Raw genomic sequence first — 12605 nt, forward strand, 5'->3', positions numbered from 1 at the left:
GAACAACGCATCCAGGCAAACACTCTTCCTGTTATGCTTGTGAGTAAGTTACTGTGGATAAGACAATTACAGTGAAGAGGCAAGATAACTTCTATGTGAAGAAGTCAACAGCGTCATTCACTTCTCCATTTACTCAATAAGTAGTCATCATGAGACCCCAGGCTGGAAGCCCACACTAAGTCAAAGAAATATGTGCGCGCACAGATGCGTGATTCCGTAGTGATGCATGTGTGTAGGTAGACACACGTAGAGGATATAGGTTGGCACTGGGTGTCTTCCTAAATTACTCTCCATCTTAGTTTTTGAGACAGAGTCTCTCACTCAACTTGGAGCTCCCCAATTTATCCAGGCTGGCTGGCAGGGATCCTCCTGTTTCTAGCCCCAACCCCCAACCAGTGCCAGAATTGTAGGTGTGGCCAGGTGATCCAAACTCAGGTCCGCAAGTTTGTGCAATGAACACATTGTTGATGAGCCTACCCTTAGCCACTCACTCCCACTCAGCCTGTATTAGCTAGGTTTGTAGTGTGTGTGCCACCGAGCACGGAAGCTGAAGCACAGCTTACACTTGGTGGCGGAGTAGAAAATGGAGATGCTCAGTTTCCTAGAAATGACAAACAATGTGCTGGCAACAGGGTTGTGTCTGTAGGTGTAGAGGCTGTATCCCAGGCAGACCCTGGGTGAAGGATCCTGAGAACAAGGCCTGCAAGGGTGCAGCAAACCAGAGGGACAGGGATTGCGAAGGCTGCAGAGTCACATCTCGGGGCCTTCGAGCTGGCCCTTGCTTTGGGTGAACTGGGGAGCCATGGGAACCCCTCCATACTGGTTTCAAGTTCCCAATACAGAAAGCCGAAGAGCTAGGCTAAGCATTCACACCCCCACATCCAGTGTGCAGTGTGCCTCAGCCCTGACTGCTGTCCTTCAGTCAATGGACACACACATGTACAATCTGAACGACCATCAGAATTCACAAATCACCAGGGAACATGGTCAGTCCTGTCCCAGGCACACACTCCTAAACACACAGCCAGAGTGCTGTGTCAGCCTCAGAAGTTCAGAGCAAGGTGGGCCCATGGTTCTGCCACCAGAAGCCTTGAGTGGGTGAGGCAGGAGGCAGCTGGGGAGGGTTCTGGAGCCAGGATCAGTCCTTCAGAGAAAGTGGAGAGGCGAGCTTTGAAAATGGGTAAGAGAAGGGCATATACAAAAATATAGAACATGTGTTTTGTTTTTAAAAGCGGGGCTAATGGATGGCTTGCGGTAAAGGTACTTGGGACCAAGCCTAATGACCTTAGATTGATGTCTGGAATCCACATGGTAGAAGACACAACTGCTCCAACACACACCCTGCGGTATGCACTTGTGTCGATCCACACTCATAAAATAAATGTAAATCACTCAGACAGTTTTCGGATGCCTCACTACTGCTTATGCTGAGTCTCTTGCCTGAGCCTTCTACATGCTGGGAATAAAGGTGTGCAGCATCACGGATGACTAGGAATTCAAGAACTTCTATGTCTTCTTTCTTTTGTTTTTGAAACTATGCAGTTCAGGCCAACCTATAATTTATTTATTTATTTTTAAATTTTCTATACATCAGTGCTATGCCTTTATATTTGTCTAAATGAGGGTGTCAGATCCCCTGGAACTAAAGTTACAGACAGTTGTGAGCTACCATGTGGGTGCTGGGAACTGAACCCAGGTCCTCTGGAAGAGCAGCCAGTGCTCTTAACCACTGAGCCATCTCTCTAGCCCCTCAACCTAGAATTTACAATCTCACTTCAGCCCTTCATGCCTGGCCAATGTCTTACCTGTACCTTTTTTTTTTTTTTTAAACAAAATTACACTTATTTATTATGTGTTATACACACATGAATGTCTGTGGTATGCCATACCTTTGTGGCCCTGGAGGACAATATGGAGGAGCTGGTTCTTTCACTACGTGGGTCCTAGGGATCAAACTTACTGCTCACTGTCAGATTTGGTGGCAAGCACCTCTACCTGCTGAGCCACTCTGTTGGCCCTGTATCTTAATTTATTGTGCGTGCACACGTGTGAGCATGAGCTATGACATGCATGGAGGTGAGAGGTCAACTCTGATTCTGTCTGCTCCTCCCACTCTCCTGTGGGTTCTGCATACTGAACTCAGGTCAGCAGGCTGGGCCATCTTGCTGTCCCAACAGTTTGTTTTGTTTTCTTACTCTTTTCTCTTTTGAGACAGGATCTTACTATGTTGTCCTGGCTGGCTTGGAGCTTGTTATGTAGCTGAGGCTGGCCTTGAACATTTATCTGTCCATAAATAATTTGGATATAATATTTCAAGCCTCATTAGAAAACAGAACATAAGGTACTTGAAGGCTAAAATTATAAATTTTGTTTTAGTTTTTAATACAATTGTGTGTGTGTGTGTTTCCTTGAGGAACAGTAGACAGATTGACCTGGAACTTGTGATCCTCCTGCCTTAGTTCTGGGCTTAGCTACTGCTCTCAGTTGTTTTAAACAAGCTCTGGCAGTTTTGTTAAAGAAAGCTTTCAGTTTACTTCTCTCTGGCATGCTTCCAATACTGTCACTCCCCTGGCTTAGCGCCGGCCCATGCACTCAGTACTTGTGCATGATCTTCCCAGTTCGTTAGTCCTGCCAATGTGCTGCCAGGCACTGGCTCTGAGGAACGTGGCATAGCATTCCATTTCAGATGTGCTGGGCGCTGGGCCCTTGATAAGGACATGTGGCTTCACTCTGTCCTGTCTGCTCACAGCAACATACATACCCATATATACTTTAGACTTTTTTTAAAAAACCATGTAAGTTTATTTAGTTTGTGTGTGCATGTGGCAGGGGTCGGGGCATGTGTACACAGTTTGTGTGTCTTTGTGAGCAGTTACTGTAGCCTGCCTAGCACCTTGCAGCACCATGGAAACTGACAATCAAAGAAGCTTCCAGTTCAGTACCAGCTTGGTTTCTCCAAGTCCTGTGACAAAGTGTTTGGCGTCTTCAGTAAAATGGTCTAAGTATAATGGCTATAGCCTGTATTGTTCTGGGGGGGGGTGTCAGAGATCCTTTTCTGTAACTCCTGCTGTAAAGAGACACCACAACCACGGCAATTAATACAAGAAAGCACTAACTGGGGGCTCCCGGCTCCAGAAAGTTATCCATGAGTCCATGATCCTTATGGCAGGGAGCATGGCAGCAGGCATGGTGTTGGAGCACTAGTTGAGAGCTTCCATGCTGAGACAACCAGAAGGCGGAGGGGGAAGACTGGGCCTGGCGTGGGCTCTGCAACCTTGAAGCCTATCTTCCTGACACACCTCCTCAGACACAACCTTCTAAACCTTCCCAAAATAGTTCCACCCGCTAGGGACCAAGCATCCAAACACAGGAACCACGAAAGCCATTCTCATTCAAACAACACAGGGGCCTCTGGGAGCCCTCCTCACTAATAACTTGAAGGGAGGTATCTCATGCTTGGGACTAGAGATTTTGTTTGACAGGCAATGGTTTCTGGGAGAAGTAGTAAGTCCCTCTGGAGAAATGGGAAAGCCTGATCTAGAGGTTCCTTCTCAGCAGACTCAGACCTGGCCTTGTCCCCAGCAGAGCTGTCAGGAGCTTTGTCTCAGTCTCGCTGGCACCAATGACTTCCTTCATTGGAAAGGCTCTTTGTGGAAGGGCCTCAATGTTGAGACAGAAGTCTTTTGGGACTCTTGGTCCCTTCCTGCAGCACTGGGTGCTCAGTTTCATGCTGGCTAAGTAGTCACAGCTTCCAGGGGCACCAGCTTCCTGGAGCCCAAGACTGCTTTCTTTACATCTTTACCAAGCTTTTGACTGCACATCAGCTGGACACAGCAGAAGGTATCCCTGGAAGGGGAGCACAGCTAAAGCAGCTTGGAGAACTCCAGAGTAGAAAGTGAGTGAGACACTAGCCTCCCAGACGAGATGGTAGTAATAAGAAAAACCGGAAATACTATTTCTTTTTTTTTTTTTTTTTTTGGTTTTTGTTTTTCAAGACAGGATTTCTCTATGTTGCCTTGGCTGTTTTGGACTCACTTTGTAGACCAGGCTGACCTCAAACTCACAGAGATCCGTGGAGCGCTAGGATTACAGGCATGTGCCACCACCCCGGGCTCTTTTCTTTTTTGAGATAGGGCTTCTCTGTGTAGCCCTGGCTGTCCTTGAACTCACAGAGAAGTGTCTGCCTCTGCCTCCCGAGTGCTGGGATTAAAGGCGTGTGCCACCACTGCCTGGCAGAAATACTAAGCCGTAAGATTTGTAAAGAGGTACAAACATACATGTCGGAAAGGAAAGACTTTATTTAGGAAGAGACTTTCAAGGTTAAAGGTTTTTATTGTTGAGTTACCCACTGATGTGGATAAGTCAATTATGATAAGTAGGGCCCTGTAAGCAGCACATCACTCCTGGATGCAGACTGTTACACAGACAGTGTTGTCAACCACACTTGCCGAGAACCACGTTTTCAGTGATGAAAGCTCGGGGCAGGAAATAAAACTACCCAGAACTACAATTATAATTTTTTTTGGGTCCAAGGTGTCTCTATAGATCAGGGTGGTCTCAATTTGTAGCAATCCTCCTGCCTTAACTTCCTAAGAACTGGGATTACAGGAATGAGTCAATCTGCTTGGCTAAAATTTTAGCATCTAATTTTGAAGTACATGTTAAGTAAAAAAAAAAAAAAAAAAAAAAAAAAATTCACCCTTAGATCCCAGCAGGAGCAGCGCACAAGCAGCTTCACACCGAGAATATCATTTTGACGGAGCACCTGACCCGTCACCCAAATCCGCATACCTGGAAGTGAGGGCTGGAAACACATTTGGCTAACTGTCGAAAAAGAGGCTCCATGATCTTCACAAATTCTGATGGTTCAATTACATCTAAAATTTCTTCTAATTCATTTAAGAACATTACTTCTTTTGGACTGTGAGTCTTTGGCCAGTATTTGAGAAGTGCCATGACCACCTACAAAACAGCAACAGCAAAGAGTGATGCCCTCAGGAGACGCCAAAACACTTTACAACAGCTGCTCAACCTGTAGGTCTCGAGACCTTCAGCTTGAGAATCAGGTATCCTGCATGTCAGATATTCACGTTATGATTTATAGCAGTAGCAGAATTACAATTATGAAGTAGTAACAGCATAATTTTGTGGCGGGGTCACTACATGAGGAACTGTGTTAAAGGGTCACAGCCTTAGGAAGGTTGAGGACCACTGTCTTAGAGGAAGATGCCTGTGCTGCCATTAGACCTCCCCACTGCAGAGTGACACGAGAGACGATGCTGAGAACGAGCACTGCCATGCCTTTTCTCTCACTGACAGTCTAGTTTTACATATGTAAAGTGATCCATCCCCTCGGAAGACTGCTGGAGACCATGCAGACTGTGTTCTAGTGTGGAAGTTCTGATACTATTAGCAACATTCCTGTTACACACGATCCACTTCTCAAGTTAACTGACTACTGTGTGTACGTGTACACACACACACACACACACACACACACACACACACACACACACAGCATTTCCAACTTTGTTAAACTATCACAAGGGTGTTGTCAGTGAAGTAAATGTGAGCTCATACCCACTAGAGGTGATGGAGCTGAGCTGGGTTCATAATGCTCGCTCTGTGTGGTTACCCAGAGCTTGAGAATGAGTGCTGGCAGAGCTGCTCAGGTAGAAGTACATGGCAGCCACGACCTTGACTGGGAGCCACGCTACTTGGCCTGAGGCCCAGTGAGTCACATTATGAGACCACAATACTTTCCTAGTCTGTGGCTACTGAATGCTACTATCTTTGCCTAAGTCAGACTGCTATATAGAGTGCATACTGGGCAGCTTAAAAAAAAAAAAAATGCTCCTTCTATACTTTTAAATGTCTTACTAAACTATACCAGCAGAAAATGCTGGACTTGATTCTACAAAGATTAGCTTTAGAGTTCAGCTATCAAGTTTTAAAAAGCAAAATGAGCAGCAGCAGGGAGGTCTTCAGAAGGGCACATGTGCACACAATTCTGCACACACACACCTGCACAGACACCTGCATATACATCTGAACAGGTACAGCTTGTCCCTTTGAAGCAGCTGTGAGGCCTTGTCTGTGAGGCAAGATAGAAAGATGAAAAATTAAAGAGACCTGGGACTTGAGAAACCTCAATACAATTTACAAAACTAAGGCTGTCTACAAAGAACACTCCTCCTTTGCCTACAGACTTCAATAGACTATGACTACTTGGAGTTGGGAGGTTGATGGCCTGGATTTGAAGATGTCAGCGCTCCTCTTTAACTCCCCAGTCTAAACGATGCACTTCATAAAATCTACCCTATGGTTTCATTTGTAGAGGAAATTCTTTATCACTCTTATTATTTCCTGTGTTTGTGTGTGTGGCTGTTGGAAGATAGCCTATAGGGACTGGCTCTTTCTTTTCACCATGTGGGCCCCAGGAATTGAACCCATGTTGTCAGTCTTAACATGGAAAACCTTTATCCGCTGGGCTACCCTGATGACCCACAGAAATTCTTTAAAACAAAGAAATAAGCAAACAGTTCATACTATTTAAACATGATAAATATATAATATATAAATTTAAATATATATGAATATTATGTATACATTTACTTAATTTTTTTGAGACAGGGTTTCTCTGTGTAACTCTTGCTGTCTTGAAACTCACTACGTATATATATATATATATATATATATATACACCCACTGTATAGACACTAAGAGTAACTCTCCTGAAGTTGCTGAAGTTGGAACCCTTGCCTTGGTTGTTGTGTTTGTTAGGTTATTGCTGTGAAGACGCACCATGACCATGGCGACTCCTATAAAGGAGAACATTTAATTGGGGCTCAATTATAGATGTTTCGTCCATTATTGTCATGGTGGGGAGCATGGCAGCAATGAAAGCAGATTATGGTGCTGGAGAAGGAGCTTAGAGTTCTACAGTTTAATCCACAGGCGGCAGCAGAAGACCACCCCACCAGGCCTTGCTTGAGCATGAGACCTCCAAGCCACCTCCACAGTGACACACCTCCTCCAACAAGCCCACACTTCCTAACAGTGCCACTCTCCATGGACCCCGCATTCAAACACATGAGTCTATAGGGGCTACTGAAGCCACCACAGTTGTGTACTGCCTTTTTAGTAGGCCTGTGCGCCGTCTCTCTCAATACCCACAATTAAATCTAAAGCACAAAGGACTATTTGTCTTCACTTAAATTTACTGTCTTTGTATCACTCTGATTCAACCTGGAATGCTTTTTCACAGTGTTACTAAGGACCTGGTCTAACTGAACGGACCGTGCGCGCATGTGTGTACACTCCTCAGGCTACTAATAGCAGTGCTGGGCTTTGTCTCCCTTTCTCCACCACCAATGACAGTCTTGACAATACCCAGAGCGAGCATCCTGGCTCCCATGTTAGGACCCACACTGCTGAGCAGTCCCTGGGTATGCTGCCCCTCAGAACACCCTGGTTTCTGTCACTCACTTGTCACTCCCAGCTCAGAAATGGCCTGCTTAGCAAGTCATTCTTTCCATTATAACAAGGATAAAAAGACAAGGTGGCATATGAGAAATATTCACATACAATTATGCCACTTTGATGTTTTGGGTACTTCAGAACATTTTTTCCTACTACTTACCTATTGGAAAACTTCAAAATTCATTTCACAAGTTCTTCTAATTTTAGGATCTGATAAAAATCTGCAACTATCTTGAGGTGGGCATGTGCTTTAAGTCTTTGATTCTAGTCCTCAGGAGGGAAGGAGGCAGGCAGACCTCTGAGTTTGAGACCTGTCTGGTCTACTACTGCATTCCAGGCCAGCCATGGCTAGTAGGACTCTCACAAACAAAGTCTTTAAAAGAATCTTTTTTCTTTCTTTCTTTCTTTCTTTCTTTCTTTCTTTCTTTCTTTCTTTCTTTTTTTTTTTTTTTAGAGACAGGGTTTCTCTGTGTAACCCTGGCTGTCCTGAAACTCTCCTTGTAGACCAGGCTATCCTCAAATTTATAGAGATCTGCGTGCCTCTGCCTCTTAAGTGCTGGGATTAAAGATGTGTATCGCCATGCCTGGCATAAAAGAATATATTTCCAAAGTGCATTACATGCTTTTCCTCCTATTAGCCTGGCATTACCTACTAGGCAGTTCTTATTTACTTTGAGTCAGAACCCCTGCTGACATGGGAGGAGTCACTGTGAGCCCACACTGTGGCCTCCCAGCTGTCAGCGGGTTTCAAAGCCATGAAGGAGCTGTACAGCACCTCAATCTGGACTCATATGCTGGAAAAGTCATGATTTCTGAATCAGGTTCACAATGGCCTTTTCCCGGATCTCTGGAACTACTGTGAGCAGTGCACAGCTTTCTGGGCTGTGTGAGAGAGGGGCAGGCCTCTGCTAAAGGGGTGCAGCTAGGGCATACTGATGCTAGACAACAGCAGCTCTAGGCTCCAGGTTCACTGCTACTGCTTCCTCCCTGCATGGGGACAGAGGGAGCACATCAGTGGCCCTGCCTGAGTGCTGGGGAGCCTGCCTTGGTGTATCTAGGAGCAAAGCAGTGGCTGCCAAGACATGTGGGACATGTCCTCCATTGGCTGAAGGAAACAGGTGAAAGCAGACACAGTTGTGTAAAATCTCCCATGAGCCTCTATTCCGGCAACAAAGTAAACAGCAAATATGTCTAATGTGTCCAGGACACTTAGGAGTACATGAAAAATATCAACTAAAGGGTCAGCAAATGCCCTTTATAGACTGCGGACTTTCAAGTGGAACATAGTGATAGGCAATTTCCATTGTCAGCTTGACTGGACTAAGAAACGCCTAAGGCATTAGTGAGACACACCCAAGGGTTCATCCTTTTGGGCTCTTCCAGAGAGGATAAACTGGAGGAAAGGACTGCCCTGTGTTGGTAGCACCATCCAGGGGCTAAAGTCCTAGACAAAGTAATAATTGAGAAAGGAGAGGGCTGGAGAGATGGCTCAACAGTTAAGGGCACTGACTGCTCTTTCAGAGGACCGGGGTTCAAATTCCAGCAACCACATGGCAGCTCACAACTGTCTCTAACTCTAAAGATCTGACACTCTCACACAGACACACATGTAGGCAAAACACCAATGCACATAGAATAAAGGTAAATAAATTTAAAACAATAAAAATAAATCCTGAGAGAAAGGAAGAAGGCAGCTGGGTCCTGGCCTTTCCCTTTTCTGCTTCCAGATCTGTCTAGAAGAGGGTGTCTGATCCCCTGGAGCTGGAGTTCTAGGCAGTTGTTTGAGTGCAGGGGACCTCTGAAAGAGCAACAAGAGCTCTTAATGACTAAGCTGCCTCTTCAGGCCCACTTTCCTTTTTCTGAAATTGAGTCTTGCTACAGGGGCCCAGGTTCACCCCAAACTCATGGTAATCTGTCTGCCTTAGCCTTCTTAACCACTGTGCCTGCTTGAACATAAATGGATGGACTGCATGGGCTATGAACTGTAGTTCAGGTTATCTTTAAAACGTGAATTCAAATGCTCAGACAGGGCTGGCGTCTGGCAGGACTAGTTTGCTGACCATGGCTACATTTACTGACTGATTTTTAGTGGAGGTGCCAGGAATTAATAAAGATAAAATATACCCCCAATCAAAAATCCAAACCAAAAGACAATAGTCTGTTGCTGTTCAGCGATTGTAAACCAATGACACTAACCTAGAAAAAACTTCCAGAATAAATGAAAACCTCTTGAGTACAACAAGTGAACTATACTCTTGCTGCAGCACCTGTGGCTAGGTCAGGACACGTGCTGTCAAACGTGAAGGACTAAATGGGTCCAGGCTGGTAGCCTCAGCTGTTCAAGCACTGTGTTCCAAGGACTGGCGAGCAGTACGAGACAAGGTCGAAAGCTTGTTACATAAAACCATCACTGTGGTGAAGACACTTGCAGCCAAAGTGCCACACTTAAACCTCTAACCCAGGAGTGAGCTGACGTGCGCTGACCCTCCATCACCACCACCCATAAGGCAGCGTGGTAAACCGCATGGTGTAACAGTTGCTCAGAGAGGGGTCCAAAGAGACTACTTACTGGTTCAGTGAGGGTGCTGTCCTTCTCTAAAAACTGCACAACACAGTACGCCAGCTGAAAGGGAGGGAGAGAGAGCATCAGCACGTTACTTCGCCATGGCAACGCCCTTCTAGACCAACCACCAAACACTATCCTGGGGAAATGGCCTCATGTGGAGATGCTGCTCCACATGCCACCTGTAACTGCACTGAGCGACATTTCAGGGAAGCACCTTTAGGATAATGCCCAGTGCATCATTCTCTTCCTATTAATTTGTGACACATTTCATAGCTACGCCCCATCCCAAGAACCACAAAAACCAGGAGACAACTTTCAGATGAATACCACCACCAAATAAACCAAGCGAGATAAAGGGTGTGTGTGTGTGTCATTTTAAAGATTAGAATGGAGAAGTAATATAGTAACTGGAAAAAATTTAATTCAGGATTCTACCAGAAGTTTCTGAACTTTTCTTTTCTTTTCTTTCTTTCTTTTTTTTCTTTTTTTTTTAAAGACAGGGCTTCTCTCTTTATCTCTGGCTGTCCTGGACCTGCTTTGTAGACCAGGTTGGCCTCTGCCTCCCAAGTGCTGGGATTACAGGTGTGTGTCACTGTGCCTGGCCTGACCCATTCTTTTTTTTCTTTGAGATAGTCTTTATATTTAAGCCCAAAGTTGCTGCAAGCCTCCTGCTGCAGTCTCAGAGAGCTGAGAATAGGTGTCTACCATCTAATCTTTATTAACTACTTCTTTATTAAGCCAACCTGACCAGCTACCAGGTGATACCAAACAGAAAATGAGCAAATTATTTCCCAGGAGGGCAGTGCCATTGAATCAACGAATAATACACTTTTTGTAATGTATTCCAAGCCACCCACTTCCAAGGACCTCTGGAGAATGGAATCTTATTTACTTTTTATTTACTTTTAATTTTTAGGCAAGGGCTTGCTATATACAGCCCAGGCTAGCCTCAAACTCATGATTTTCCTGCCTCACCTTCCGAGTGCTATGATACTTGTGAGCTTTAAGCTTTGGTAAGAATCTTTTGGTTTCCTTTTCTTGCAGCGTGGGGACGGAACCTAACACTCCACACATGACAGGCAAGCACTCTCCTACTACATACAGTCCTTCCACGCAAACTTTTTGCGGGGGAGGCTGTGTGTGTGCATGTGTGTACTGGGGAGAGGCAATTACAGTTCTTAGAAGTGTTTTGTTATTTTGTTTCTGTGCGAGTTAAATCTGTGCACCATGGGCATGCAGTATTTACAGCAGCCAGAAAAGGATCCACTGGAACAGGACTTCTGGACACTTGAGAGCCACTTGTGGGTGGGAAATGAACCTGGTCCTCTGGAAGCGCAGCCAGTGCTCTTAAGTGCTGACCCAAGCCTCCAGCCTCTTGTCCATGGGTTCTCATGCATAATGGCACTCTATTCTGTGTCCAGCCCTGTGGCAGTCAAGAGTAAGGGATTACAGCTGCAACTGAGGCGGTCACCAGTTTGAGACTCAGCATAGCTCAAGTTCTGTCTATGGGAGAGCAGATCCAAATAGAAACCCTGACCGAGTTTCCAGCACAGCGACAGTGAGCCCTGCAGTCAGCCTCCACAAGTTGCTGCAGCATGCCACTGGCTGTGGCCATATGGTTCTGTCCCTCAGGCATTGGACTTAGATTACACTGTAAGAAGCCTCCTTTCAAAGCTGGGCTCTCCTGAGATTCCAATGAATGTCTTTTTTGTATGCATAAATGTGTGTGGTGTTTGTGTACATGTGTTTGGTGTTTACCTCCATGCTTTCCACTGTGTATCACCAAGGCAACATTTCTCTGGCTGAACCAGGAGCTAGCTGCATTGGCTAGTCTAGCTAGCCAGCCTGCTCCTGAGATCCTGCCTCTACCTTCTGAGGTGGGGAGCAGAGGCGGGCTGCCACTTCTATCTGCCATTTGCATGAGTTCTGAGGATTTTAACTCTGGTCTTCACACCTGATGGAAGTGTTTACACAACAGAGCCATCTCCTCTTCCAAGTTTCTTAAAGGACTGTCTACCTGGACTCCGTTTTCGCTGCAGTACAGTGACACGGGAAAGGAGGCACTCCCACATGACTGGTCACTGCAGAGGTGGGTGGCTGCTCAGCTGGCCTTACCTGGGGATGGTAGACACTCAGGGATTTCACTTTGTGCAAGGGCAGCAACACCTTCAGCAGGAAAATCTTGTGCTCTTCCTTCAGTGGTAAGGCAAATCCATTTATTATACTGTGAAGACAGAATTGAGTTTGACCATTTACACCTCCAGATTATAATCAGCTATCCTGCTTTTCTTTCAGCTTTTGTTTGTAGCATGAAAAGCCAATGGGCAAAGTATTTACTTCAGAATAAAGGGGATATTGATAGAAACAACAACAAAAAGGTGTTCCAGGGAGCACAGTCTTTTTTTTTTTTGGGCCACAGGCCACAAGTCAGAGCACAGGGGGAAGCAGCTGGACCGCAGGAGCTCCAGGAGGGAGAGCCCCTTCTAGAACAGTAGGGGATGAGATGGCTGGAGGGCCCCAGCTCCAGATCCTCCCACCCAGCAACTTCCTTTAAGAC

The 12605-nt window shown here is 45.7% G+C and overlaps 1 protein-coding gene across 9 annotated transcripts in view; it reads right to left on the reverse strand.

Annotated features, from left to right (window-relative positions):
* The window catches only part of Ppp2r5c (protein phosphatase 2 regulatory subunit B'gamma), a 129264-nt gene that overhangs the window by 15298 nt on the left and 101361 nt on the right, over positions 1-12605 (reverse strand). For all 9 annotated transcript variants that reach the window (XM_055592720.1, XM_055592722.1, XM_055592727.1 and 6 more), the window contains 3 exons: positions 12164-12272; positions 10052-10105; positions 4792-4962 (listed from right to left, as the gene is read on the reverse strand). In XM_055592720.1, coding sequence (XP_055448695.1) covers positions 4792-4962; positions 10052-10105; positions 12164-12272 — 334 coding nt within the window. The remainder of the gene's footprint in view (positions 1-4791; positions 4963-10051; positions 10106-12163; positions 12273-12605) is intronic.

Source organism: Psammomys obesus, unplaced genomic scaffold (assembly GCF_907164565.1).
Source record: "Psammomys obesus unplaced genomic scaffold, mPsaObe1.curated_primary_1811, whole genome shotgun sequence".
NCBI lineage: Eukaryota > Metazoa > Chordata > Mammalia > Rodentia > Muridae > Psammomys > Psammomys obesus.